General features: G+C 51.5%; 1 protein-coding gene across 1 annotated transcript in view; it reads left to right on the top strand.

The window, feature by feature from the left end:
* Positions 1-26,284, top strand: part of Ergic1 (endoplasmic reticulum-golgi intermediate compartment 1) — a 97,006-nt gene that overhangs the window by 54,092 nt on the left and 16,630 nt on the right. The window contains exons 3-8 of the mRNA XM_051167390.1: positions 1,335-1,407; positions 10,771-10,865; positions 16,125-16,249; positions 20,979-21,083; positions 22,581-22,641; positions 25,586-25,686. Coding sequence (XP_051023347.1) covers positions 1,335-1,407; positions 10,771-10,865; positions 16,125-16,249; positions 20,979-21,083; positions 22,581-22,641; positions 25,586-25,686 — 560 coding nt within the window. The remainder of the gene's footprint in view (positions 1-1,334; positions 1,408-10,770; positions 10,866-16,124; positions 16,250-20,978; positions 21,084-22,580; positions 22,642-25,585; positions 25,687-26,284) is intronic.

The raw sequence follows: 26,284 nt of genomic DNA, 5'->3' as shown, positions 1-26,284 counted from the left end.
TTGTTTATAATACGCATATACTCTCTATTTCCCTTAAAGTAGCACCTTTAAATATCATGTCTATACGGCTTTGTCAAAGTGGGGCAGAGGTTATAAGTATTCTAGCCCCAACCTCTGTGTGCTAGACTCATCAGGCCGTGTGAGGATGTCCCATCTTTTCCCTTGCAGCCCAGGTTCTCAGGAGTCTTTCTAGGTCCCTTGACCATAGAGAATAGGGGGTCCCAGTCCCTTGTCACTCAGCATGAGAGCCCCCTTCAGGATTGCACCATGGTGTCCTGGTTGGGTAATTTGCTAATGTGCCACCACGGGCATGTAGTAGGTGCTCAATAAATGCTGTCCTTCCTTCTGTGAAGACAAACAATTAGGTAGGTGGCAGACCGACAAATAAACATGAATGCATATGCTCTCTACTGTCACCTACAAGCTTGTGTCTCAGCAAACCTATTGTTAGTTCAAAAATAGCGTAAGTAGCAATGGAAGTCAGTTCCAGACTGAGACACACCTCAGCTCAGCCAGGAGGCTTCTCTGGTGACTGCAGGTTGACGGGAACCATGGCCCACTGCCGCTGGCCAGCAGCAGGACAGGGCTGTGCATACCACTAACATGGGGAGAGAGCCCAAACATTTATACAGGTTCTGCCGAGTGACTCTGCTCTTACCCTGCTGTCAAGTTAAAAACTCCCAAGATGGGCACTGGCTACAGACAGGACAGACCCGTGCCAGGCTCTGCCTCAGCCTGCTTCACTGATGCGGGAGAGAACTCTGGTCTCAGACCCTGTGTGAGAAAGGCCATGTGTTTCATGGAAACCAGGTATCTGAATGGTCACATGGTATCTCCCAGACGTTCAGTGTGGACACGGGATTGTAGCATGCACAGCACTAAAGGAAGACAGAGCACATTGTCAGCCAGCACACAGTCCTCTTCCTGGGGTGACTTCTCAACCAAAGACATGTTGAGTTGAACAGGGACCATTGCCGGTGTGAGGAGTCCAGCCTGACCACAGAGTCAGGCCAGTGGCGACGTTCTAGGGAAATCACACTGAATTAAGTAAGAAATGGGGATCATACCGAGGCCATGAGTAAGAAATGGGGTCATACTGAGACCGTGAGTAAGACGTGGGGATCACACTGAGCCTGTGAGTAAGATGTGAGGATCACACTGAGGCCGTGAGTAAGAAAGGGCTCTGATGATCTCTGGGAAGGCGCCCTCACCTTGCATGTATACTGGGGCCTCTAAGCGGCTTTCCTCCTCCTGGGTAGCAGGAGGGGCAGGAAGAGCTGGCCTCCCATGTGGAGCATCCTGCACCCTTAACTCTGACTCTATTTTTCCCACAGTCTCCATCTGCTGCTGCCTCTTCATCCTCTTCCTCTTCCTGTCAGAGCTCACCGGGTTCATCACGACAGAAGTGTAAGTCATTCTTTCCCTGGGGCAGCTGGCTTTCTGGGGTCCAGATGAGGAGAGAGAGGCTTTATTTATTTAATTTTATTTTTCAGTTTTATTTTTTGGAAAGGGGTGGAAGTTCGCAACTGGCTTGCATCTACTTCCAAGTATGTGACATCAGAAAAGGGCTGTGAATTTGGAGTAAAATTGAGCCTCACTTTGTCAGAGCCTTTCGTGTTCCCTTGGTAGCCTCACGGAGGGTGAGATGACCCTCCCGGGAGCCCCTCTTGTTTCTCAGGCCCACACTCAGGAGATGTCAGCATGGATTTTCCCGGCAGCTGACACCACAGTCACCCATCCCTTGATTCCAGAATTAGCTGTTATCCACAGGCTAGTAACCCTCCTGCCTTGGGCCCTGGCCTCAGGCTCCAAAGCCTCTTTGTTGCTGTGTTTACAATTTGCGGAATTGTCATGGGGCTGGGCCCTAGCACCCCTTCTCCTGCCCAGCCTTGGAATTTTCTTTTTCTCCTCCTCATGGAATGTCTTGGTTTCTTTTGCTTTCTTCTCAGCCACAAAACAATAGGAAGCTAAAAACAGGCATCATGTCTGCAGCTAGATGCTACTATCTTCATCCCCAAACAGCCCCCATTTAATAGGGGGAAACTGAGGCTGAGGCTATGAGAGGTACTTTTCCACAATGGTGAAGTGAGGTGGCTCCTGAGTCCTGAGACTCTTAGCTCACATCTAGATTAGCTTCCCAGCTGCTACTGGTGTTGGGAGCATCTGCCTCCCTGTCACTCTGACCCTGTTTTTAACTTGCGGAACTTCATGAGACTGTGGATTGAGCACCGGATAAAATATTAGGAGACCCGGAATCAGGATACTGCTTTACTGTGTGACCCTGGGCAAGCTGCTGAACCTCTCTGCATCAAATGAGTGAGAGTAGATCAGTCCCAAACTTCACTTCCATCTCTGGAAAAGCTTCATCTCCTTCCCATGACAGCTGACCATGAGGGGCTCATCAGAAGGGTTTGCTCCCACAGTCCGAAAATCTTTGTCTGGTTTCCATGACAAGGAACCATGTAGGGTGACCATGGGAAGCATCTTCTTTTAGTGTTATTTGAGTGACTGTGTATGCCAGAGATTATTACTCTCTGATGAGCAGGAGGAACATGAGACCGTGAGACACACGGACAGTGTGCCAGGCAGGTGCCTGCTAGCCTCTGCGGGTTGTGCTCTCCTCTAGGATGGAGCCCATTCTACAGACCAGTGTGTTCTGAGTAGGGGACAGCAGTGCACCTGTGACAGCGGCAAGGTGCAGGTGCAAGGGCAAGTGGCTTCAGGGTTGTAGACAGAGCAGCAGCAGGTGCTGAGAGCCTCTGGCAAGAATGGCTTGGTGTTGGTGAAGAGCAGAAAGGCTGGCATGGCTGTAGCAAAGTGAGCAAGCAAGCAGGGGCACAGAGGCCAGCGTCGTCCGAGCCACAGCTCTGTAATTGTTTAGCCAGCAGAGTTTGGGCTTTGACTCTGTGCCCTCTTAAAGCTGCTCTCTCACTACTGTGCATCCATGCCTGCTGGCTGTGGGCACAAACAGACCAGCTAGACTGCAGTTGTTTCACCCAATGTCCTCAGGAGTTTGTTTTTGGGACCCTCACCACAGAGGTCCTAACATTTTGGTTCCTTCTGTATAATGGCAGATTTGCATGCAATCTGCATGTCATTTGCATAAAAGCTACCTGTAACCCTCTTCTTTAAAGATGTATTTGTTTCTCTTTTATGTATGTGACTGTTTGTCTGCATGTATGTCTGTGCACTGTGTGCATACATAGCGCCATCAGAGGCTTGGAACTAGAGTTAGAGAGGGTTGTGAGCCACCACGTGATACTGGGAACTGAGCCTGGATCCTCTACTAGAGCCCGTGCTCTTAACTGCTAAGCCATCTCTCTAGCCCCTTGCTTTTGTTTTTGATTTTTTTGTTTTCTGAGACAGGGTCTTACTATGTAGCCCAGGCTGTCCTCTCAAGTGCTGGGATCACAGTTGAATGTCACCATGTACAGTCCTCCTGTCTACTTTAAACTGTCTCCATGTCACTTGAACATATACTACCATAGAAATGCTATGCAAATCATTGCTAAACCACAAGGGGGTGGTGGAAAGTGCTCTGAAGAACAGTGGTGCAGGGTAGAGCGGTGAGGGGTGGGATGGGGGGAGGACAGACGATGGACCTGGTGTTTTCTGAAGACTGAACAAGATGACCTGTCAAAAGGATACTTAACCCAAGGCCTGTAGACTTTGTCATCAGTCAGACCCATTTTCTTGGTGCCTCTGTGTTCCCTGTAACATTTGAGGAAGGCAATCCAGCTCAGCCCAGTGAGGGTGGTGCTTGTGGCACTGAGACGTGGCCACATACAAGTGACTTTTGACGTCAGAGCTTGGGCCTTCGGAGGTTGTGTAGCAGGCTGGGTTGCTCAAACAAGCTGTGCCAGTGGACTTTGCCCACTGTTTACCTAGGGCAGGGCTGTGGGTGTCTGAGCACACTGTGTTCTCCATACCTTCCCCTCCCCTGCTCAGGGATTTCCTCTTCCTGCCTCAAGTATGCTGCCATCCCAGAAGGAAGGAAGAGGGCTGAGGAGACTTGAGCCGGGCCTGCTGGTTGCCCCTTGCTGTCAGTGGGAGCCTAACAGCCCTCCCTCCTGCGCTTCCTTACCATGGTACTGACTTGGCAGGGGTCCAGGCAGGCCCAAGACTTACAACTAGCATTACTGCATTCTGGAAATGCTCTGTTGCCCCCACTGGGCTCCTCTCTTTATAGAAGCTGCCTGGCCCAGGGAGCATATAAATTAGGGAAACTGAAGGTGAGTTCATTTTCTGTCTGATGGCTTGACCACCAGTGGGTCAGCAGATCCCTCTTGCCATGAGAATGTATGTAACTCAAGGAATTGAGGTCACTGCTGGCTGGGTCAACACTGCAACCCTGACCTCTGGTTGCCAGCAATGTGTGGGACTCATTCTTGCCCCTCTGAGCGAGAGGGAGGCTGGTTTGTGTGGGTGCTTGACTTCCAATCTGAGCTTTGGCCAGGCTGGTGACAATGAGACAAAATGATGTCCCATGGGGTATGCAGAGGTACCCACCTCCCGGAAAATGCTGGGCAATTCCAGCCCCTGACTGCCAGGCTCCTGCAGGCTTCACTAGTTATTTACTATAACTATTTACTACTATAGCAAAAGGCAGCTGCTCAGACCCTGCACTAGTTTTAAACATAATATCCCTTATGAAAAGTCTCTCATGCTAGTTGCATATGCCCAGGTTAGCATCTTACAATTAGTGCCTCAAAAATTGTCACAAAACCCCTTGAAGTTTCTGGAGAAAACCAAGGCATTAAGAGGCTAAAACCCCATAAGGTTAGTAAAAGGCAGGTAGGGGAAGCAGAGTCTAAGCTCAGGACCTGTGGACACCCAAGGCTTTGGCCTCCTGCCCTGTCATCCTACCCATCTCTGTAGGGCATGTTTTACAGCCCCAAGGACATGAAAGCCACAACTCGTTAGTCAAAATTAACTTGCAGCTTAGGGCCAGAAGCTTCAGTAGGCAGAAGTATGTGCTTATGCAAGCCTAGTGACCTGTTGTGTCCCTAGAACCTGTCCCTTGACCTCCATATGTGCGCTTTCTCTCTCTTTGTCTGTCTCTCTGTCTTTCTGTCTCGGTCTCTGTCTCTCTCTTACACACATACACACACCATACATATACACAATAATGGTAATAAATAGAATTTGGAATATACTCGCCATATAAGACTACTCTTCTTCCAACACACACCTTGGGCAGCAGACTCAGGTTGCAAAGTCTGTATTTTAACTGGAAATGTTAAAGTTGGGAGTCATTTTATACCCTGGAAAATATGACAAATTTGAAATTAAAACCTACTGCCTGTAAGACGCAAGGCTCCCCTCTAGAGTTAGGTAGCAAGAGGAAGAAGCCACTCCAAGAAGTAGGAGTTTGGAAGTTACCTTGATCAGGGTCCAAACATGTCCCTACACTGGGGAAAATTGGGAAGACTAGGAGCTTAGCCAAGGACAGAGTAGGGGCTCCCTTTTGACCAGCACCCCTAAACTGAGTCTCAGTTGTGGCCAGGGCTGGTAGAACTAAGATGTCACATAGAGCATCCGGGCCTCGCCCTTAGCAATGGGAGGCTTGAAGGCTCTCAGAACAGAGAGTGACAGATTCATTGTTCCAGAAAGATCACCCTGAAAGGTGGGTCTAGGGAAGGGCGACCATGAGCCACAGGCCTTGGTAAAAAGTGGGATGGTTGCCAGGGGGAGAAGAGGGGGCGGCTGGGCAGCTGGCTGTGGCGGGCATCCATCCAGTGGGCAGTAGTTGTGTTTTCACTACAGAAGGCAGGGTTTAAAAGCCAAGGTTCCTGAGGCTTACTGGTCAACCTTACCCCCCCCTCACCCCTCCACCCTGTCCCCTCCTGCTCCCACACCACCCGTTACTGCGGCCTCCCTGCTGCATGGAAGTTTCCATTTGATCAGATAGTTAAGCATGGAGGCCAGCAACCTTGGGCAGGAATCTGAACTATTCAAGTGCTCTTCTAAAAGCAAATAAAATTGTTTTGCGTAGATGTCATCAGACTCACTCCTCAGCCTAGAATCTCAAGGCCTCGGCTCCGTTCCACCTACATTCCCCCCCCCATACCTCCCACCCCTTTAATCCTCTCTCCCTACAAGGCCAGTTCTTACCCACCTCCTCCTCTCCGTGCACTCAGGCTGCGCTGGCTGGTGTCCCCCACCTGGAATGTACCCCACACTCCTCCGTCAGCACACACCCTTCCTCTTGCTGGGACTTCTGAGAACCTGTACCCATACTCTCCTGTGCACCCCTCCCCCCCCCCCCCCGCCAAGTTTATGTTCATTCCACAGAGGACTCTCAGGAGTCCTCATTCTTTGGTGGGGATGGTGGAGGGGGGTGAGTGGTCAAACACTATTGCTTACTCGGGTGTGGCAGAGGGAGGTGATAAAGGGAGGTTTGTGGAGCAGAAAGCCATTGGACCTGGGGCCCTCCATAGCCCTTAGGCGCTGAGGCCCTGGGGTGGCACATCTGAAGAGTGTCAGAAAAGACAGTGACCCTTGCATCACAAGGAATGGCCTGCTCTCCAGGGATCTCTGTCCTCTCCAGACAGTGTTCAAGAAGACACAGAGTCCCCTCGTAGCACCCTCCGCTTACTCCTCTGGGTTGTGTGATCTCAGCCAGCCATTTGTGCAGCTCACTGAAGACACAGTGATCCTGCCAGCACTGGCTTGCTATGTTACAGGAGATGCTACATGCAAAAGCCCATCCCCGGCGTGGCCTGCTGCTCAGAGCAGGGGCACCCTCCAGCTTTTAGAGGGGCAAGACTATGCTATGCCTCGTACATGCATAATGAACTTGGCCTTCACTATAGTGCTTTGCCATGGATTAGTGTCCCTGTTGTTTTAACTCATTAGATGTTGGTATTAATGATTAAGTAGCGGCTTGAGACTGAGCAGACACACACACACACATGCACACACACACACACACACACACACACACACACACACACACACACATGCATGCACACACGCACACCCCTGCTGGTCCACGGCTTTAGCTGGTTCTCCAGTCGGCCTGAGAGGTGTTGAGAACTCCTGTTCCTTTCCTTTCTTTCTCCCTTCTTCCTCCTTTTCCCCTCATTGGTTTCTTTATAGTGAGGAGGCATGTATGACTTACAGCAGATGCACAAGTCCAAACGGCAGAGTCCGTGAACCTCACCCTCATAGCCATCATCTCAGTTGAGCCATGATATGTTTCTGACACCCAGAAGGTTCCATTGTACCCTCTCCTAGCACCAGTCTTCAGACTAATATTGTCATCGCTTAGTTTGCCATCTTTTAAACTTCACCCAGGATGTCTCCAGTTACTCTAATGAGGAAACCGAGGCTCAGAGAGGTGAAGCACCCTGTCCTGGCTTCCAAGTGACAAAGGCAGCTGGTTGGGGTGTCAGGCCAGTAAGAGTCCCTAAGCCATAGCATACCCACAAAATGTGTTTTTTCCCCTTTGAGATGAGCTGATTTGTGGCAGCCCATCAGCCATAGCCAGTGGAGTCAGTCAGCCCTGGCAGCCCTGAATGGACAGCTGTTGGTGAGGCCGCACCTGGGGTGGCAGGAAACTAGCTGGTCTGGAACATTTGCCTTGGACACAGAAGGCAGCCTTGCTGACCTCATCACTAGGCGGTGCAGACGACTGAACCATATACATCTTACAGCCAGGGGGAGCAGCCGGTTCTGGTCTTACATAACCACCGGCCCAGATTGCCACAGGCCATGCGTTTATCCTCCCTTCGGGCACCTCAGCCCCTTTGTGCTGTGTGGCCCTTCAGCCCTGGCAGCTGAGCACTCCAGTTCTTCTGGCTAGGAGCCAGGGATCCATGCCTAGGAGAAGCCTCCCCAGGGGCAATGAGCTCACCTGAGCCACACCTGAGATTTGCCTCACGCTGCTGAGGTCATCGCCCAGGATTGCCAGGGAATGACCTCATCCCATAATCCCTCAGCCGTGCTCAGAGGTCTAGGTTTACCAGTTGGGAAAGGTGAGCGCTCATGGACGAGTCCCTCTGGGAAGGGAAGCCCTGTCCCTTGAGTGCCATTCAGTTAATCACACAGTAGTTTCCTCACTAGCTTGACGGTCCTTTTAGGAATTTAGGCTATGGTAGACAGATGTTGAAGAGCTCAGAGGGCAAGACCTGGCTGGACAGTTCCCTTTGACCGAATCCTCCATGGCCTGTTGGCCCCTTGCCCACTGGTTCTGGATAATAGCTGCCAGTACTCTGAGCATGGCCTGTCCTTCCCCACACCCCATGCCTTGTTCTTAACCGGAGATAACAAGGGAAAGAGGAAGCTGTGGCGCCCTGGAAAACTTGGGGCTTGAGATTCTAGTTGGTCGTTTTATGCTGTGTGCTCTTGGCATGGCACACCTACCCACCTCTGAACTTGGGTTTCCTGGTTTAAAAATGGGAACGAGGGCTTCCCACAGGAGTAGATGGGATGGCATGGATGTGTATATTTTTGACTTCCATGATTAAGGGGCATACCTGTCCCTTTTTGCCCAGCATAATGTGCTGGGCATTCAGCAGCCCAAAGAGCAAGGCATAGCTGTGGCTTTCATGTCCCCAGGAACGTATTTGCAGTTCCCACAAAGAAACAAAATGTGTCGGCCTGGAGAGATGACTCAGAGGTTAAGAGCACTGTCTACTCTTCCAGAGGTCCTGAGCTCAATTCACAGCAACCACATGGTGGCTCACAACCATCTACACTGGGATCTGATGCCCTCTTCTGGTGTGCAGACACACATGCAGGCAGAACAGTGTATATGTAATAAATAAATAAATAATTTTTTAAAAAGAAAGAAACAAAGTATGGCTGTATTCCTGAGTTCTTGTTAATTAAACACTGGCTGTATCACATTAGATGGTGTCTTAGAAAAAACAAAATTCACTTGCTGCGCCTGATCTGTTCCTTCCCAACAAGAGCCATTCACAGGGCCCTCTTGGTGTCCCCTGCTAGTACAACCTGTGTGCAGGACCCAAGAGACTAAGTTACATGGATTAAGTGGGGTTTTTTTATAGCTTTATGGTCCTTGAAAGAGCGTTAAGTGCCTTTAAACACTAGGTTATCTCTTTAGCCCCATTGTACCTTATTTTAATTGACAAAATGGGGCACAAGGTGATATCTTGATAAGTTGTCAAATTACCAGTTCATCTAAGTGTGTCCATCACTTTAAACATTTATGCTTTCTATGAGAGATGTTTAAAATCTCTTTTAGCTAATTTAAAGTACGCAATGTGCCATTACTGTAGTCAGCATGCCTGTGCGGTCAGACCGCAGAACTGTCATCTGTAACTTCCGACCTGCTGGCCAGCATCCCCGGTCCCCATCCATGAGTGTTTAGCATAGCCCATTCCATCTTCTCCAACACTGCTCAGCTGAGCAGCCTTTGAGGCCAGACTTAGAGATGGGGTTCCCCCTCTCCATGGGGAAGTATCTGGGCTGCTGGCCTCTAAACTCAGCCCCTCCCCCCCCTTACGGCTTCTGGCTTCCACTACACTCTCAAGGGCCCCTGGCTTAGTGAAGAAGGAAAGAACTGGAACCATCCACTTAACATGCCTCCCTTGGCCCATCAGCATGTCATCAGCATGCCCTGCCTGCTCCCAGCAGCCGTAGGTTCCGGACCACTGTGGTCACCTACTGTCTGGTCTCCTTGGGACATGGTGGCTCCTCCAGGCCTCAAGCCTGCAGAGGCACAACTTTCAAGTCAGCTTGCCTGGGCCGTGTCACAGCACCATACTTCTTCGGCTCTCACACTGTATCTGCCATGACCCTCTGTCAGCCCAGTCCCTCTCTACTTCAGGCCTTGTCACATGCTGTGGACATCTCCCTCCCCCTGCTGTCACCATGCCTTTTCATCATCTAGGAGACCTGTAGGCCTCCTTGTGGCCCTTACCTGGGAGGTGAGCAAGGCCTGGATCTGCCTATGACCTGATGAAAGTAGAGACTGTATCCAGCTTGACATCATTTCTCACACCTGACAGGCAGTAGATGCCCCTAAACTGTTAAATCAATGTATGTTGCTACTGTCCCTGGCATCGAGGTGGTGTGTCTGTCTGGGGCCACCTGCCTTGTAACTCTAGTGTTAGAATAATGATCTCATTGCCTGCCCCTGCAGCCTACGGTTGGCCTACCCTACATGTCACATGGAACATGACAGATGTAGTCATGTGAAGGATGGAAATGGCCGTGTTAGCCAGATGGGTCACATAAAACCATAGGGGTCCTATATGAGGGTGCAGGAGGGAGAGTGCTCTGCAAGTATGTGGTAAGCTTCGGTTAAGCCTTTGGCTTCGTGACACTTGATTTTAGCAGCCCTAGGAATCCAGTATAGGTGTCTGGTCCTGTGGAAGACCTGGGCTTTATAAGGTGGAACTCCAAAAGAGCAGGCAGTGGGTCCTGTGTGCCTGTTGGTGCCAGGCCCTGAGCCATACAAGACCCTATTTCTCATCTCAACGCTCAGTAGTGTTACTTCCATTCAGCTGACGGGTTTATAGAGGTGGCCATAGGAAGTGCTGGAGCCAGGGTTTGAACTTGAATCTGGGTAGATGTTCTTACCTGACCCTTCCTTCCTGAGTAACTGCTCTCCCTCCTGGTAAAGCCGTGCTGGAGAGTGGATTTGAACCTGGAGCCCTACCTCCTGGAGCCTGGACATGTGCATGCTGTGGTACCCACATGGGTATCTGGGTTTTTGAGCACTGGCCATCAAGTGAGGTGGCCCCTGCCACAGGACCGTGTCTCTGTCTCAGTCTGGGTTTCTGTACTTGTGTCCCTCAGGGTAAATGAGCTATACGTCGATGACCCAGACAAGGACAGCGGAGGCAAAATTGACGTCAGCCTCAACATCAGTCTACCCAATTTGCACTGTGAATGTGAGTATTTCAAACAGCCCTCTGTCTCTGCTAGACAGCATGCGGGTGATCTGTGTGCAGACAAGGTGAGCCACCTAGGGAGAGAGCTGAGTACATGCTACCAGCTGCAAGTCCAAGTCTCATATATAACAGCCCCCACCTCTCCCCTCCCCCTCGTTTCTGTCTGTCTGTCTGTCTGTCTGTCTCTCTCTCTCTCTCTGAATATAATTAAGCATGTACTGGGAGGCTTTCAGGTTTTCAAAGACATTTTATATATCTCTACAGAGCGACCACACTGATGCAGGTGGCACAGGGTGGTAGAGTCTCTCTGCTTTGCTAAGCCTAAGATCCTTGATCAAGCAGCTTCTGGAGAGGAGATGGGACTAGACCAGGCAAGAGGATGAGCCCAGTTGTGTGTGCAGCTAAGGTCTGGTCTGAGGCTGACCTCCCAGCATGCTCTGGAGTGCAGTAATACCATAAAGCTGCCTCATCTGGCAGTAGTGGGACCAGGGCGGTCATTATCCCTCTCGGTGGCTGAGGGCCACAGGATGGTTCCTATGGGAGTTACGTGACCTCTCGAGCAGTTACGGTGAGATGCCAGTTGTGCAAGCACTGGCCTGCACAGCCCACAGCTGCAAAGGCCTGTGGGACACTGTCATTGAGAGGACTCCCTGGCATCTTCCTTTTTAACTTCAGATCCCTTTTTGTTTCCTGTTTTAATCAAGATGGAGTTCTTTTTGGTTTATAACAAAATAGAATGAAAGTCTGTAGCCAGACTTTTGGCTACTTTATTGGGCTCTTTTTCCTACCACCCTACACCACCCGTAACCCTCCAACCCCCTAACACTAGTTAGGAAAGAAGAATAGAATGGAAATGGGACGTTGTCATCGTTAGACTACTTCCTGCTGACTAGGGCCGTTGAATTCCTTGGGGCAAGTTTGATCTTTGCGGTCAGGATATCTCCAACCAACAACCAGAAACAGTAGCAGCAGCAGGAGCAAGCAACATCTGCATCTCTCTTGGGGCTCTGGCATTTATATACCCTCTGAAGAGTCCCGCCCCAGAATTCCAAATGTAAGCTATCTGCAGCTGGCAAAACCATGCCCCTGCTAGAGCAGGAGGCAAACTATAGCTGGCTGCTGTCAACAATTTGAAGCAGCCCCATATCCCATACCTAGGATTAAAACAAAAACATATTCCCATTATTTCTGTGCTTAAAAAAATATATCAAAATTCTCACTACAAAAATCTGATTTGGAGGCAGACCGTGCCTCCTTTGCTCAGGCAAGCCTTGGTGTGGTCATCTCAGTGTCCCCTTTAGCACAGTGGGCTTAGTAACCATCACCAGCAGGTCCGATGAGATGGTACCCAGCCACACTGGTGGTGAGTTATCACCTCCATAATAAAAGTTCGAGCCATCCCTCGGCCGCATCAGGTCTGCAGCTTGATGTAGCATATTCAGCCTCCTCCCACCCCTCCCTTCTGATCACAGGACATGGCTTAGGAGCACAGCCTGCAAGGACAGAACATTGGGTGGGCCCAGACAGACAGGGAGACATTCAACTCTGTTCCTGCTTCTGGTGAGAATGACATCACAGCTTTGAGCCCACATTGGGCCCAGGGCCAGGGAACCTGTTGAAATAGGTCACTTTTATTTATTATTATGTTTTCTTTTCCTTCTCTCTTTCTCTCTCTCTCTCTTCTTAGGAAAATAGCTCATCTGGCAGCCACTCCTTCAGGAGCTAGCTGGTTGTATCTCTGAAGTGCGGAAAGTCTTAGTCAGGACAGGGGACTAGACCATCAAGGGCTGGAGGGATGTGGCTCTAGGCTCAGTCCCAAATCCAGACAGCGTGACTTCAGACAGGACAGGTGCCAGTCCTTGTGCTGTGCTCCCCATGGGTCCCGCCAGCTCTGCAGGGCTATGTATTGATCCCGCCAGAGCCCAGCACAATAGCTTTTCTTTCAAAGCCCTTCAGGGTGGGGTGTAGCTCTGGAGTTTGCCCAGCATGCACCACTGACACACACACACACACACACACACACACACACACACACACACACACACACACACACACACACACACACACACAAAGACTTTCAAAAAGGTTAAACACAAAAATGCCCATTCATCTTTGTATCTCTGGAAAACCCAGAAAAACAGAGAAAGGGGAAATCACCCATAATTCCACTGCCCAGTGACAGGGTCTGTGGACATTCTGACATCATTCTGTTCCGTTGCTTTCCCTCCTGTGCGTTTCTGAACATGGCTGAGGCTACAGGTGCCATCTCATACCCTGCTTTATATATATTCTTAGGCTGGGGTGGAGGGTTAGAGCACTTGCCTGGCACATTGAGGCCCTGGGTTCCATTCCCAGCACTGTAAATGTGCTATGACAATGACACTATTCATTATATACCTAATGCAGGAGTTATCTTTCAAGGTAGACTTTCAAATACAGAACTGTAGCTCAGTGGTAGCATGTTTATTATCACGAGTTAGATCCTCGGTACTCAGGGAAACACAGATGGCATGTTTTTAAAAGCATGAAAGTACCCCTTTGGTGTTCCTTTTTGGTGCCTCCTGTATGGCATTGCCTCCTACACAGCCTGTGCTGACAGTGGTGGCTTCCTTTCCCTCCTAGTGTGTGAATATGTAAACACAGTCACTCTATACGGGCAGATTCACACCACAGATTCAACAGCCACAAGACAAAAATATTCCGAGAAAAAAAAAAATGCTGCATCTGACCGGAAAACATACAGACTTTTCCCCCTTGTACATATTTCCTAAGCAATATGGCGCTGGAAATCACTGTGTTAACATTTTGTTAGTATAAGATGCCAGAGACCACCCGCATATGAAGAGGAAAGTGTGAATGGGCCCAGAGTTCCAAGTTTCAGTCTGTGATCGGCCGGTTCTTTGTTGTATATTGTGATGAGGATGTGGAGTGGACAGATGTGTTCCCCTTGCGTCAAAGAGGCAGAGGAAAGAAGGCAGAGGACAGTGATTTCACTGTCCCCTTCAGGGGGCACGGCCTAATAACAGTAAGGACCTCCCACTAGACCCCACTCTTAAAGGTTCACGACCGTCCTGAGGCACACAGGCTGAGGTCCAGTTCTCCATCCCATGGGCCTCTGGGGCAACTGTAATCCGAAGGATGGCAGCTTTTACATGGCATTTGGTTTGTTCTGGGCTGCACGAGTAACCCAGAGGATGCCATGTCTGGAATGCAAATACCTGTCCATTCTACAGGGGAGCTGTGAGCATCCCAAGACTGGTACCCGAGGAGATGCATGTGGGATAAGTATCCTGTTGACTTTCTGTTTCCTTCTCAGATAATTACATGTTAGATGACTTTTCTGAGGTTTCTCCCCCAACATCCAGCTTTTCTTAAATTGCTTACACTATTAGTGGAATAATAACTGGCTAGTTCCCCAGCCAGGCCTGTTTGGAATCATTTGCCTGTGTTAGGATATTGAGACTAGCTGTGTTTTAGCTGACCGCCTATGGATAGGCTCAGAGTAAGGCACTCTGACTCCTGTGCAAGCTCTGTTGCTATTCAGTTGTGAGCTCCTTGTGCCTCAGTATCCCCTGATGTTGGCCAGGAAGTTAGAGCATCATCTTCCCCACGGGAGTGTCCAGGTACTGTGTTCTTACACAAAGCTCTTCAGCCAGGGGTGCAGCACATGGTAAGCACTGTTCAAGTGTCCCACAAGTCTTCACAGCAAGCTTATGATAGAGATGGAAACTGAGTCCCAGAAAGGTTAGGTAGCTCGCCCTGGGACCCAGGGCCAGCCTCTTTATGCACACCAGTTAGCGTTCTGTACATGCTGTTTCACATCACAGGGGAGACATGATCCACCAGCTATCATCATTTGGGGGTGTCGGGGGGGGGCAGGCACCTGAGTGGCTTGTCATTGTCACAATTTCCAGCAAGGCTGACTGGAGTGGTCCTTTGCACATATGTGAGCATGAGTGACTGCAAGCTGGCCTCAAGTGGAACTGTTGAGTCAGGCAGGGGTTGCTTGCATTTCTTGAGCTTTCTCTCAGTGGCATCATCTGTGATGGCCATGTCATGTGTCTTTCCACCCTGGCTGGTATGTACTTCCCTAAACCCACTGAGGAACATGGCTCTTCCCATTTTCCCCTTATGCCTGCTTGTCTTTAAAGAGCCATTCTTTCTCCACATGAAGCTTTGTCTGGTGTGCCTGCCGGGAAGCTTGCTGTGTCCCCATGGTGGACATGAGCCTCTTTCCCTGTGCACACTGGGACCACCTCATGGAACACAATAGAGCAGCCTGCTCATTCTTACAGTGCAGAAGCTGAGCCACAGTAAGGCTCCAGAGCTGTGTTAGAGTCAGGACTGGCACTGGGCACTACAGCCCTCCCGTGTGTGAGCTACAGAACCGAATAAAAGGGCCTGTGTGCCTGAAGAGTGCAGCCTCAATTTCCCATGATGCCTTCCTGGTACTTAGGCAGGTGCATGAGGCTCAGTAGCCATAGACACTGAGTAAAGAGAGATAAAGAAAGAATGAATGAATGCCTGAACCTGTTCACCCAGTGACCCCAGATTGTGAGGTGGGGTGAGTGCTGGTGCCGGTGAAGCCCTTGGCATGCTCCGCCAGTCACACCCTGTGTTGAGCGTTTGTCATACCTACTAACTCTTGGATCCACTTTCTCTTCCACTGAAAGTTCAATGTTCATCACCTCATACTTGAGAAAAGTGAACTGAGGCGTTGAGGCTTGTGATACCTGAGCCGTGGTCACCCTGGTGAGAGGCATAGTCAGGATCCGGGTGGCAGACCCCATGGTCCCTCTTACCCCACTGCCTTCCTTTGGCCTTGCTTGTAGCTGAGTCACCTTGGACCCTGCATCTTTGGCTGGTCTAGTCTCTGCTTCTTCCTAGCTCTTCCTCTTAGGCAATGGTAGGGGGTGCTATGACTCTGGGGGTTGGAGGGACAGTGGGCCTGTTTTGGACGCTGTGACTGGAAGGGTGTATGGGCTGTGTTGGGTGCTGTGACTTTGGGGGTGGGACTGTTTTGGATGCTGTGACTTTGGGGGTGGGACTGTTTTGGGTGCTATGACTTTGAGGAGATGACTGTTTAGGGTGATGTGACTCGTAGCAAAGCAGCCCCTTTCTCCTCTGCTGGCTGACTTTCTTCGTAGCCTCAGTTTCCTAGGCACCGTGTTCATGGAGGGCTAACTGGGGCTCCTGCAGAAGCAGGCTGGTCCCCACTCTGCGCGGGTGTGGGTGACTGCTCTCTTTGGCCCCCCACAGTGGTTGGACTTGACATTCAAGATGAGATGGGCAGGCATGAAGTGGGCCACATCGACAACTCCATGAAGATCCCACTGAACAACGGAGCAGGCTGCCGCTTCGAGGGCCAGTTCAGCATCAATAAGGTACAGAGACGGAGATGCTGCCTGGGCCTCTTCCTGCCCCCTTCCCACTTGACCCCAACAGAACCCCTAGCAGGCTGAGAATCAGCACATGACTAGGCAGGCTCTGGACAACCTGAGATTTCAAGCCCCCGATGGTGAGTTTAAAACAGGCTGTTCCTGTGGGAGCAGAAGATACTGGGGCAGGGGAGGTGGGGGTGAGGGGATGAGAAAACAGGGCTTCAAGTCTCAGTTCCTCCTCATCTCCAACAAGCAGTGGTCCACAGGACACCTGAGCGTAACAGTGCCATGGTGGCATCACCCACGTCACAAAGCTCACGTGCAGTAAATGAGTGAACGTAATGTATGTGCCTCTTGTATCAAGGTTGGATACAGGCTCTGGCAACACTGAGAACAGATGGGTGGGGTTCCAAGGCAGGTGGAAATAGACAGCCAACGCATGTCTATCACTGCCTTATGTCTGCTGCCCTTGGTGGGCTGCAAAGGGGGTGGACTGGAGGAGGCCGAGAGCTGAAGCAGGAGAGGACACAGAGTTGACAGGACTTAGCTGTGAATTGTGAGTGGCAGGTCAGGCACCCACGGACTCAACGACCCTGGGCCTGCCTCTGCTGCTGCTGGTTTGCAAGCGCAGAAGCTTGGGAGGGCGAGCCTCTGTGGGAGGGGGCCGGGACTTGGGCCTTTAATTCTGGTACCTTCCCAGCAAGTATCTCCAGAGAAACGTTAAGCTTGGATTTGGAGATGTGTTCCTGGGCCTGAGAGAGAGAGAGAATTGGGCAACAGATCTTCCTGTAGGAGTCAACAGTGAACGACATGGGAAGCTATAGGTTAAGGTTGGGGCCTCTCCGAGTGGGGACCCCCAGCGGCATTGCCTCGGGAGGATCAGTCAGGCAGAACCTCTGGCTCTACCTCCGGCCGTCTGAAGCCCCCTCAAGAAAGTGTACAGATTTATCTGTGAACACCCCAAAGAATATGGATTAAGTTCCATCTTTCTTTTTACTAGACTCTAATTTATCGTCTCCTATAGCAGTTAATACAGTCCAAACACCAGAGCAGTGTTAGCTATACCTGCGACTTTGTTTTCCTGGGAGCTGCTGGTGTTCACACTGCACTACAGTTGTAAAGAATTTCAAAGTACTGTATACGCATTGCCAGCTTGAGAATGACAGGTGCCAGCACACTTTGATAATATAGTCAGACCATGAAGCAGGTGCTGTGGTGGGGCCTGGGCGGTCGCCCTGTGGGGGGCGCTGTGGAGGAAGGTGTCTGGTGGTAGCTGAAGATACTGGGCCCTCTGTGGACATGTACACACTTCCCAGTCGTGAGATGTGGCCACCTGCATTTGAACATGCGCACTCCTGACAACTCAGGTGTCACACCACCTCCCTCTTGGCCAACGTGTCCTCCGCTCCCTTGGGTGGGCTGTGTTGTGGATCCCATCTGGTTCCCGTCAGACCATCTTACGTTCAAAAAGCCTGAGTCTGGTGTCCTGGCTAAGGATTCTGAGGGGTTTGGTGATCTACATTCTGGGTCCCTCATCTGTAAAGGGGTGTTGTTGTTGTTGGTGTTGTTGTTAATACCTACTTCTTTTGACCAAATCGAACACATAAATTGATTCTTGAAGTGGTGACTGGACACCCGTGGACACTCTCTCCTGTCCTGCCTTGTAACCCATGAGGAGGCTCTTGCCCCGCCCTTGCCAGCCTGTGCTCACCATCACTTTTGTGTTTCTAACACTGCCTGTGGATGGCAGACATACAAGAAGCCAAGAGAGTGGCCAGGGCATCTGTGGAAGGGTTATCCAGACCTTGTGCTATGGCCACTGTTCATGGAGTCTTACCTGGCCCTTAACCAAGTAGCGTTCGAGAGACCACAGCTAGGTCTGAACCCCGGCACTCTGGCCACTGGGCTCTTTGCCCTGACTCTGGCTACTGCTTTTAACATCTGTATTACAAATGCTATGACCAGAGTGGCCAGGTTTCCAGGTACAGCCTGGACCACTGTCTGCCCAACCCTTTGGGGAATGTGGAGACCCCTTCCCCCCCGATAGTGCCCACTCTCCATTGTTTGGAGTCTTATACCTCTGAGGAACTGTCATTAAGACAGCCTGAGATGACGGCAAGGAGATCAGGGTCCCTGATCTCCTGACATTAGACATAGACTTGTCCCGTGGGTAGCCCCTTGATTTATCCATCAGGAAGTCGACCAACAGCCAGATGCCAGAGTTCACCTGCAGAGGCCCCTGGCACCTCCAGTAGCCCAGACTGAGCATGCTCAATAGCCTCACTAACCATGGCTGCCCTTCTAAGGAGGTGGGGGTGGGGGGGAGGCTGACTCCAACTATATATTTTTAAAATCCCTCGGAGACACTGACGTAGGTGCCTAAGTCACAGGTTCTAAAAGCGTCGCTTTCTGCTTCTTCGGCTCAGCGTGCGCTGGTGTGACTCAGACCCCTGTGATGGATTTGGTGTAGAGTGGAGTGGGTTACTGACTCACAGCCTCAAAGGCCTGGCAGCGGGTGGCAGGTACCCAGGAGCCAGGCTTCTCCGCTCTTTTAACCCTGGGGACAGAGACCCCCCAGACCCAAGGCTGTCTAGGCCTGTGGCCTGGCCCACTGCACAGAAAACCTGACAGGACACTGCCAGTCTCAGGAGTTCCAATTATGTCATGTAAAGGGATTTTTTTCCCTCCGGCCCCCTCTGGTGCTGGAATGGATCCCAAGGCCTTGTGTATGTGAGGCGAGGTGCTCTTCCTGACGTAGGCGCCTAGCTACATCCCGACCGAGCTACGCCCTGGCCCTGTGCAGGTTTTGTCATGGAAACAATCCAGAGTCTACTTACACTGTGAAGGGAAGCATGAAATTGTTTTCAAAAGCAGTGGCTTTTCCTCACACCCTGTTGTTTGCTCACCCAAGGCCCCTTCTCTGTGAGTTCTGAAGCATGCTCATCCCATGTGCCTGTGCACCTCCTACCATTGCAAAAACCTCCATGGCCATCCTCCCCATTTTCTGATGGGAAAACCGAGGCACAGAGTGACAGCTGGGCTCGAGCCCAACTGCCAAGTGTGGAGCATCACTCTCACTGGGTCCCTGAGGCAAGCCGTGCTGGTGCCTCTGCCCATTCTAAAGAGCCTTCCCGAGCTGTCAGTCCTGTGCCACCCCAGACCCTGAAACAGGGTGCCGACAAAAGTTCCCCGAGAGATAGTCACATGCCAGGCTGTAGCTGTGTCCCTCCTTCCCCAGCAGCTGGAATAAGAAAGACCCTGGGTTTTCAGTGTGGCTGTTGGGGTTTTAGCTAAATGGCCTCGCCTGCCACAGCTCCTCTCCACCTTGATCCCTCTCTCTTCAGGACTTTCCTGTCCCTCAGGCTTGCTTGTACTGTCTCTGCTCTGAGGCCTTCCCCTGCCTTCCTGAAAATGCAGACCTCAGGGCCTCTGCACAAGGGAAATCCGCCCCCTCCTAATCTCCCCCTGCCCCCCTGGGAAGCCCTCCCCTAAATATCTTGTACCTGAAATAGAGCCGAGGACCCTCCCCAGCCTGAGCATAGGCCTAAGGGAGGTGGGGAAAGCTTAATGGACGAGGGTCCCAGGGGGCCCAGAGTAGGCCTGTGCAGGACACTGTTCCCTGCGCCACAGGGGGTCAGTCCCATGAGGCTGAGGGCTGAACAGAGTTGAGTGGCGTTGATGAGCCATGGGGAGCAGGACCGATTGTGTGGCTAGTGACCAGAGTACATCACAGGAGCTCGTGGGCTCGGCTGAGTCACTCAGCTTTTCCATTGCCGTAGTGAGATACCGAAGCAATAACAAAGAAAAGATGTATTTAGCCCTGAGGCTGGAAGTCTAGGGTCAGGTTACCCATCAGTTGGCCTCTGGTGAGGACCTCTCACTGGATGTCACAGTAGTGGACACATGAGAGAAAGAATCCTTAAAGGAAGATGGCATGGTGGGACAGGAACCAGATAGAGGACAGGCCAGCTTTGCCCTTTCAAAACCCTTTCAAAACCCACGGGAACCACACCAATCCCTTCTGAGATCAGTGTCCCTCGGTGACCTAAGGGTCACCACCCCCAATTAGACCCCACATCGTCAAGGTCCTGCCACCTTGCTCATGACCACAGTGAGGGCCACAACCCCAGCAACACGAACCCTTGTGGGATAAACCACCTTCAGAGAGCAGACTGACGGAAGCCTTGGAGGGGTTAGCTCTGAGGTACGGCAGGATCAAAGGTAGGATTTAACACACGTTTTTCTCTCACAGCCCTGGGGAAGGGTCTGTGTAGGGAGAAGCAAGGGTGATCGGAACACAGGAAGAGGATAGCCTGCAAGGCTACTGTAGTCAGTGTCTGTGGTGAGGAGGCCAGGTTGAGTAGGCGTGAGCTTGGTTTAAGAGTTCCAGGAAGTCATCTTGGTCTACTGGCTCAGTGTGCACTCCCCCACCCCACCCCCCACACACTGTTGAGCCAGCAGCCTTGAATCCACAGAGATGGGTGAAGACTGCTGTCATTCTGAGTCCAGGCTCTGTGTCAGGTGCATACATGGGCACCTCACATGCACTCTTGGCCTAGGTTGTCCCAGATCCAGTCACTTCTGTGAGTCTGCCGTGCTTCTTCAAAGTCATACAGTTGGAAATGCTACAAGCCAGAATCCCAGTCCCAGTGTATGTCTGACTCCGGTGCCCCAGGCTGTGCATAGATCACACAGCCACCCAGACACATGACTCCTGCCTTTTTCCCTCCAGGTCCCTGGCAACTTCCACGTGTCCACGCACAGTGCCACAGCCCAGCCACAGAACCCGGACATGACACATACCATCCACAAGCTCTCCTTTGGGGACACACTACAGGTGAGTGGGGGTAGCAGTGAGGGACGACACAGGGTGACATGGCTGTGAGCTAGTATATTGGAGCTCCTCCGCCCTAAGGGTCACACACAGGAGGTTCTGTTTCACTCAACTCCTCTTTGTCATGTCTTCTGAGGATGTGGCTATGGTGTCTGTGGTGTTACCAACCGCACGGTAGACTCAGATGCTCAGGCTGGGACCTGGGCCTTGGATGGAGGTGCACTCCAGAGTTTGGCTCAGTCGCTTCGTAGCTGCCTCAGTCTGTTTTCTGTTGCTCTCACTGAGCAGCACAGGCTGGGTGGTAGTTAATGAACAGAGGATTATTTAGATCACAGCCCTGGAGCCTCAGAAGTAAAAGCATAGCACCCACGTGGTACTATAGAGAAGGTCTTCCCCTCGTTGCATCCAAACACAGCCAGGCCCATGATGGACGGTGACACAAGGCCCAGGGAAGGGAGTACCGGACACATTATCCTCTCTCAGGAGGTCCCTCTATGCCATACCCAGCCCTTTGTTTTTGTATTAACAGACTCTCAAGCTGACTTTTAGAAAAACTAGTCAGCATTTATCTGTGACCCCAAAATGACACGTGTAAACACGAAATACCAAAGACCTGAGTCACCCACAAGGGCTCCTCTCAGCTGGCTGAAGGAAGGAGCAGGGAACTGGGTCCGTATGGGGAGGAACCTGTGCTAGGTTGACAAAGGGGACGCTGATGGAGCAAGGCCACTACCACACCAACCATACATCTGCTTTGAGGAAGATGGATCCAGGAAGCCAGGCTATAGGCAAGGAGGTGAGGGAGGGGCTACAGCCTGGGCAGAGAGAGCACGGACCCAGGTTTAGGCAGGGGAGAAAGATGAAGGCAAGAGGCGAGATCGGGGCTGCCTGCAAGCTCAGAACCAAAGGACCACAGCTACCCTCTGCGTCGCATGAGCATACCGCTTTCTTAGTTTAGAACCACTCTATATTCATCTGCTCACTCGAAAAACATTTACCAAACACCTACAGTGTACCAAGTCTCCCACATGTTGGTCAGGCTGGGGGTGATCCCTGCTGGTGTGACTCTTGCAGCCTGTAGCTCACGCCACCACATCTCTGTCCTCGGGGATCAGACACTAAGTCTCAATGCTTCCTTCCCAAGGCAGCGGATGGGCACATCCCCCTTGAGTGGGGTCAGCATGAGGGTCGGGTCACCCACCTGCTGCTCCAAAAGGGTTCCTCCCACTTACTGCTCTGTTCTCTTCTTCCCTGAGGTCCCATGGGCCTCAGACCCAGTCCTCAGGCTCAGTCCTTTGCAGGGTCGGCTTGCTTGGTACCACTTTGGGCCTTCCTCCAAATCACTGTCAATGGTCCCTTCTCCCAGAAGCCGTTGTTAACTGGGCTCAATGGCTGGCTTGCCCTCCATGAGCAGATAGTCCCCACTCAGTCCCCACAGCCAAGACCAGGCTTGGAGGTGGCAGTCTCCTAGGGACCGTCTCTCACTGTGTTTCTCTGCAGGTCCAGAATGTTCATGGAGCTTTCAATGCTCTCGGGGGAGCAGACAGACTCAGTTCCAACCGTGAGTATCCTAGCATAGAGCAACCATCTCCTCCGGGGGGGGGGGGGGGTGCCCACACAGCAGGTGGCATGGGACCAGGGTAGTCAAAGGGGCAGAGTCAGATACTTGCTGCAAGCCAAGGTCACGTCCTCACACCATTTGATTCCCGCAACTGCCCTGTGAGGTACACAGACTCATTCCTGTCTTACTGAAAAGGAAAGAGAGTAGCCCGTCCCTGGGGAACGTAGATAGAAGCCCTGGACTATTGACAAGCTCTGACACCAGCTGCAGCCACTGTTGTCAATCACTGCTTTGCCGTTGTCCTTTGAGGAGGTAATCACCCAGATCCCATAGAATGGTAGCAGAACCAGAATCCATTCTATGAGAACCAGCTCCATAGGTGGCCGGGGGTGGAGGGTGGCGGTGTTGGGGGGGGGGAGCCAGTGGTCCCCTTCTCTCCAGCCCAAGCCTTCCTATCAGCCATTGGTTCCTTCCAAAGTATTAGAGAGCACTGAATCTCTACTCAGGGCCAAAGAATGCGTGCGCGCGCGCGCGCGCACACACACACACACACACACACACACACCTCCGTTTTTATACATGCTCATATGTGCATGTGTGTATGTACTTGCACACAGAGAATACCAAGAAAAATAATGAGCTGGGCATGGTGGCACACACCTTTAATCCTAGCATTCAGGAAGGCAGAGGCATGTGGATTGCTATGAGTTCGAGGCCAGCCTGGTCTACACAAAGCGAGTCCAGAACAGCTGAGGTTACACGGGGAAACCTTGTCTCGGGGGGGGAGGGGAATAATAATATAATCAGTAATGTTCACTGAGTCACTTTGAAGAACCATATTAGTGTTAGCCCTAGTGTGTGACTGGGACCTGTAACTTGGAATATGGGCAGCTGCTGACTGTGATGCGTCAGGACTGTTTGCAGTCAGACACCAAATGCATGTTGATCGGGCACAGGACCAAGTTCTAGAGACAGGAAGGTGGCTGAACTAAGCAAACAGCCTCTCCAGACTTCCAGTCTGTGCTGTTGACCTGGAAAGAGGTTCGTGAAGCCCCCTGTGACCCCATAAGGACGTCTGGCACCTTACCCCTGTGTGGGAAAGTGAACCGATTTTCTGCACACTAGACCCAAGAGTGGCTTGCTTGCTTCCTTTTTCTTTTGTGACCACCTGTGTTTACAAATAACAAAAACATTTACAGTTGTGGTATTTGCTGAGGCAGTCATTCCTTCAACTTTATGCCTGGATATGTACTCAAGGTTGTTTTTGGCCTCCTGGTTTAGGTATAGATGCTAAGCCTACACACAGGAGTCTCCAGGATGAGATCCCAGGTGACCTTAGGGCTTAGAACTCTGAGAGCCATTGCGGGCATGAACACGAGATGTTGGGTCCTTTAGGCATAGCTTAAAGGCTACAGGGCTTTTCCTAAGCTTCCTGGGGGGCGGGGTAGGGGACAAAGACGGTCAACTCGATTCCAGGAATGTTGTCCATCCCTGAGGAGATGGCAGGGACAGAATTGGTCCAGGGTTGGAATGTTCTCTCCATGCCTACCACTCTTAAACAGGAATCTGAATCTGACCTGCAGGGACTAGGCTTAGAACCCAGAAGACTGAACTTCCATGTTTTTTTAGCTCTAGGGTTCCCAATCCAAGGTTCTAGAAGGAATAAGAGGGATGGATGTTGGGCCTCTGTTAGTATTCCAAAGCCCCTCGGGGTTCAGCCCTTGCCCTGAGAGGCTGTAACAGCTCTGGTTCTGGTTACCCCATGCCCTGAGAGGCTGTGGCAGCCCTGGGTCTGGTTACCCCATGCCCCAAGAGGCTGTAACAGCCCTGGTTCTGGTTACCCCGTGCCCCGAGAGGCTGTAGCAGCCCTGGGTCTGGTTACCCCATGCCCCGAGAGGCTGTAGCAGCCCTGGTTCTGGTTACCCCGTGCCCTGAGAGGCTGTGGCAGCCCTGGGTCTGGTTACCCCATGCCCTGAGAGGCTGTGGCAGCCCTGGGTCTGGTTAGCTCATGCTTATCAGTAGCTGATTGGTCCATTCTCCATTCACACCTTTGCCTAGTCACCCTCTGTCCATTCATTCATCCAGCAAGATTTGCCACTGCCCGCCCTGTACCAGGCTCGGTGCAGGAATGTTAAGACTTAGTTCTCGCCTTCAGCATCTTCCCCCATCCAGGCTGGGAGGAAAGGAGAAAGCAGGGTAAAAAGGTCGTGAAATGCTGCAGAGCTGAGGGAGCAGCAGTTTACTGAGAGCGAGGAACAAAACTGACCAGATTTTGGTTGGTTGTTTCTGCAGTGCTGGATGGAAGCCAAGGCCGTGTTTATGCTAGGCAGGTGCTTGACCCCGAGCTACATGCCCAGTCCTCGGGGATTGATCAATTCTCACGTAATTCTTCTTGGAGGGTTCTTTTCATTTTTTCTTCTTGGCACCCAGGACCCAGATTGTTTTAAAAAGTAAAAGCAATGCAGACAATACCCTCAATGAAGTGGGCTCTTTCTCGAATCCAGCCTTTCTCCCTGGGGAATTTCACAGGGGCTTAGGGATGTCGGGGTTACTGTTATTTTACCAGTCTCGCTCTAGTCCAAGTGATGATGAAATGGAAGCCTCTCTGTTTCCTGGCGGTCTTTCTAGATAATCCTGTGTGTTCACATGTTAAAGAGACTGTGCTCCTGACCCCGGCCTCGTATGTTGACCTGTGGCTTGGATCTTGGGGAAAATGCCTTCTCGATGGCTCTCTTTGATGGCTGCCCCATCTGTGGCTCAGAATATTATATGTTACAGCATGCAGGTGTAAAGATCCCAGCAAGTGGAATGGCTTAGGCCTTGGCATTCCAGAGAAGAGGAAGAGGTGAACGGACCCGCCGTGCCAAGAGGGCTTGGGGTTACATGCAGCACTGCCTCCCAAGCAGTGCCCACCCCATTTCATCCTGTTCTGTCCTCCCTGCAGCCCTGGCCTCCCATGACTACATCTTGAAGATTGTCCCCACAGTGTATGAGGACAAGAGTGGCAAGCAGCGCTACTCCTACCAGTACACAGTGGCCAACAAGGTGAGCAGGCCGCGAATGGCCTAAGCATTGCACTTGCGCCCTCTGCTGGCCAAGAGCATAGGCGATGCCCTGACACTCTGCTGAAAGGAATTTCATGGGTGTGTGGGGGGGGGGGGGAGTGGGTGGGCGGGGTAGGTAGTCCTACCAGACTCATTCTCTAGTCTAGGAAAAGATGGAATATTTGATTCTTGCCATGGTGGTGGCCAAAGTCCAGGGGAGAAACTCTAACAAGGAGATGTTATCTGCTCGAAATAGGCAGAGGACCATCCCTAAAGATCCTAGCTCTGGTATCTTCTGGTCCTGGTTTCTTCAAGCTCCTCATTAGTATACGGTAGATGCTTTGGATCCACCAAGGAATCATATCAAGATGCTGTGGGTGTCCCAGAACCCCAACACTCCAAGAGACAGGTCTTATGGGAAGCAGAGGGACACCAGAGCCAAGGAAATGAGATGACCCAGCAGTTAGTGGCCTTGGGCCTCTCCAGAAACAGCACTGCCAATGGAACACAAGTGCTTGGAGTAGGTTTACCGCCAGATTCTCCTGTTTCTGCTCTTGCAGGGCTACCTGAACCCTTAGCAAACGATGGATAGCTTAGCC

The sequence above is a fragment of the Acomys russatus genome, chromosome 25, assembly GCF_903995435.1.
Source record: "Acomys russatus chromosome 25, mAcoRus1.1, whole genome shotgun sequence".
NCBI classification, from domain to species: domain Eukaryota; kingdom Metazoa; phylum Chordata; class Mammalia; order Rodentia; family Muridae; genus Acomys; species Acomys russatus.
This window is presented reverse-complemented; position numbering and strand designations above follow the sequence as displayed.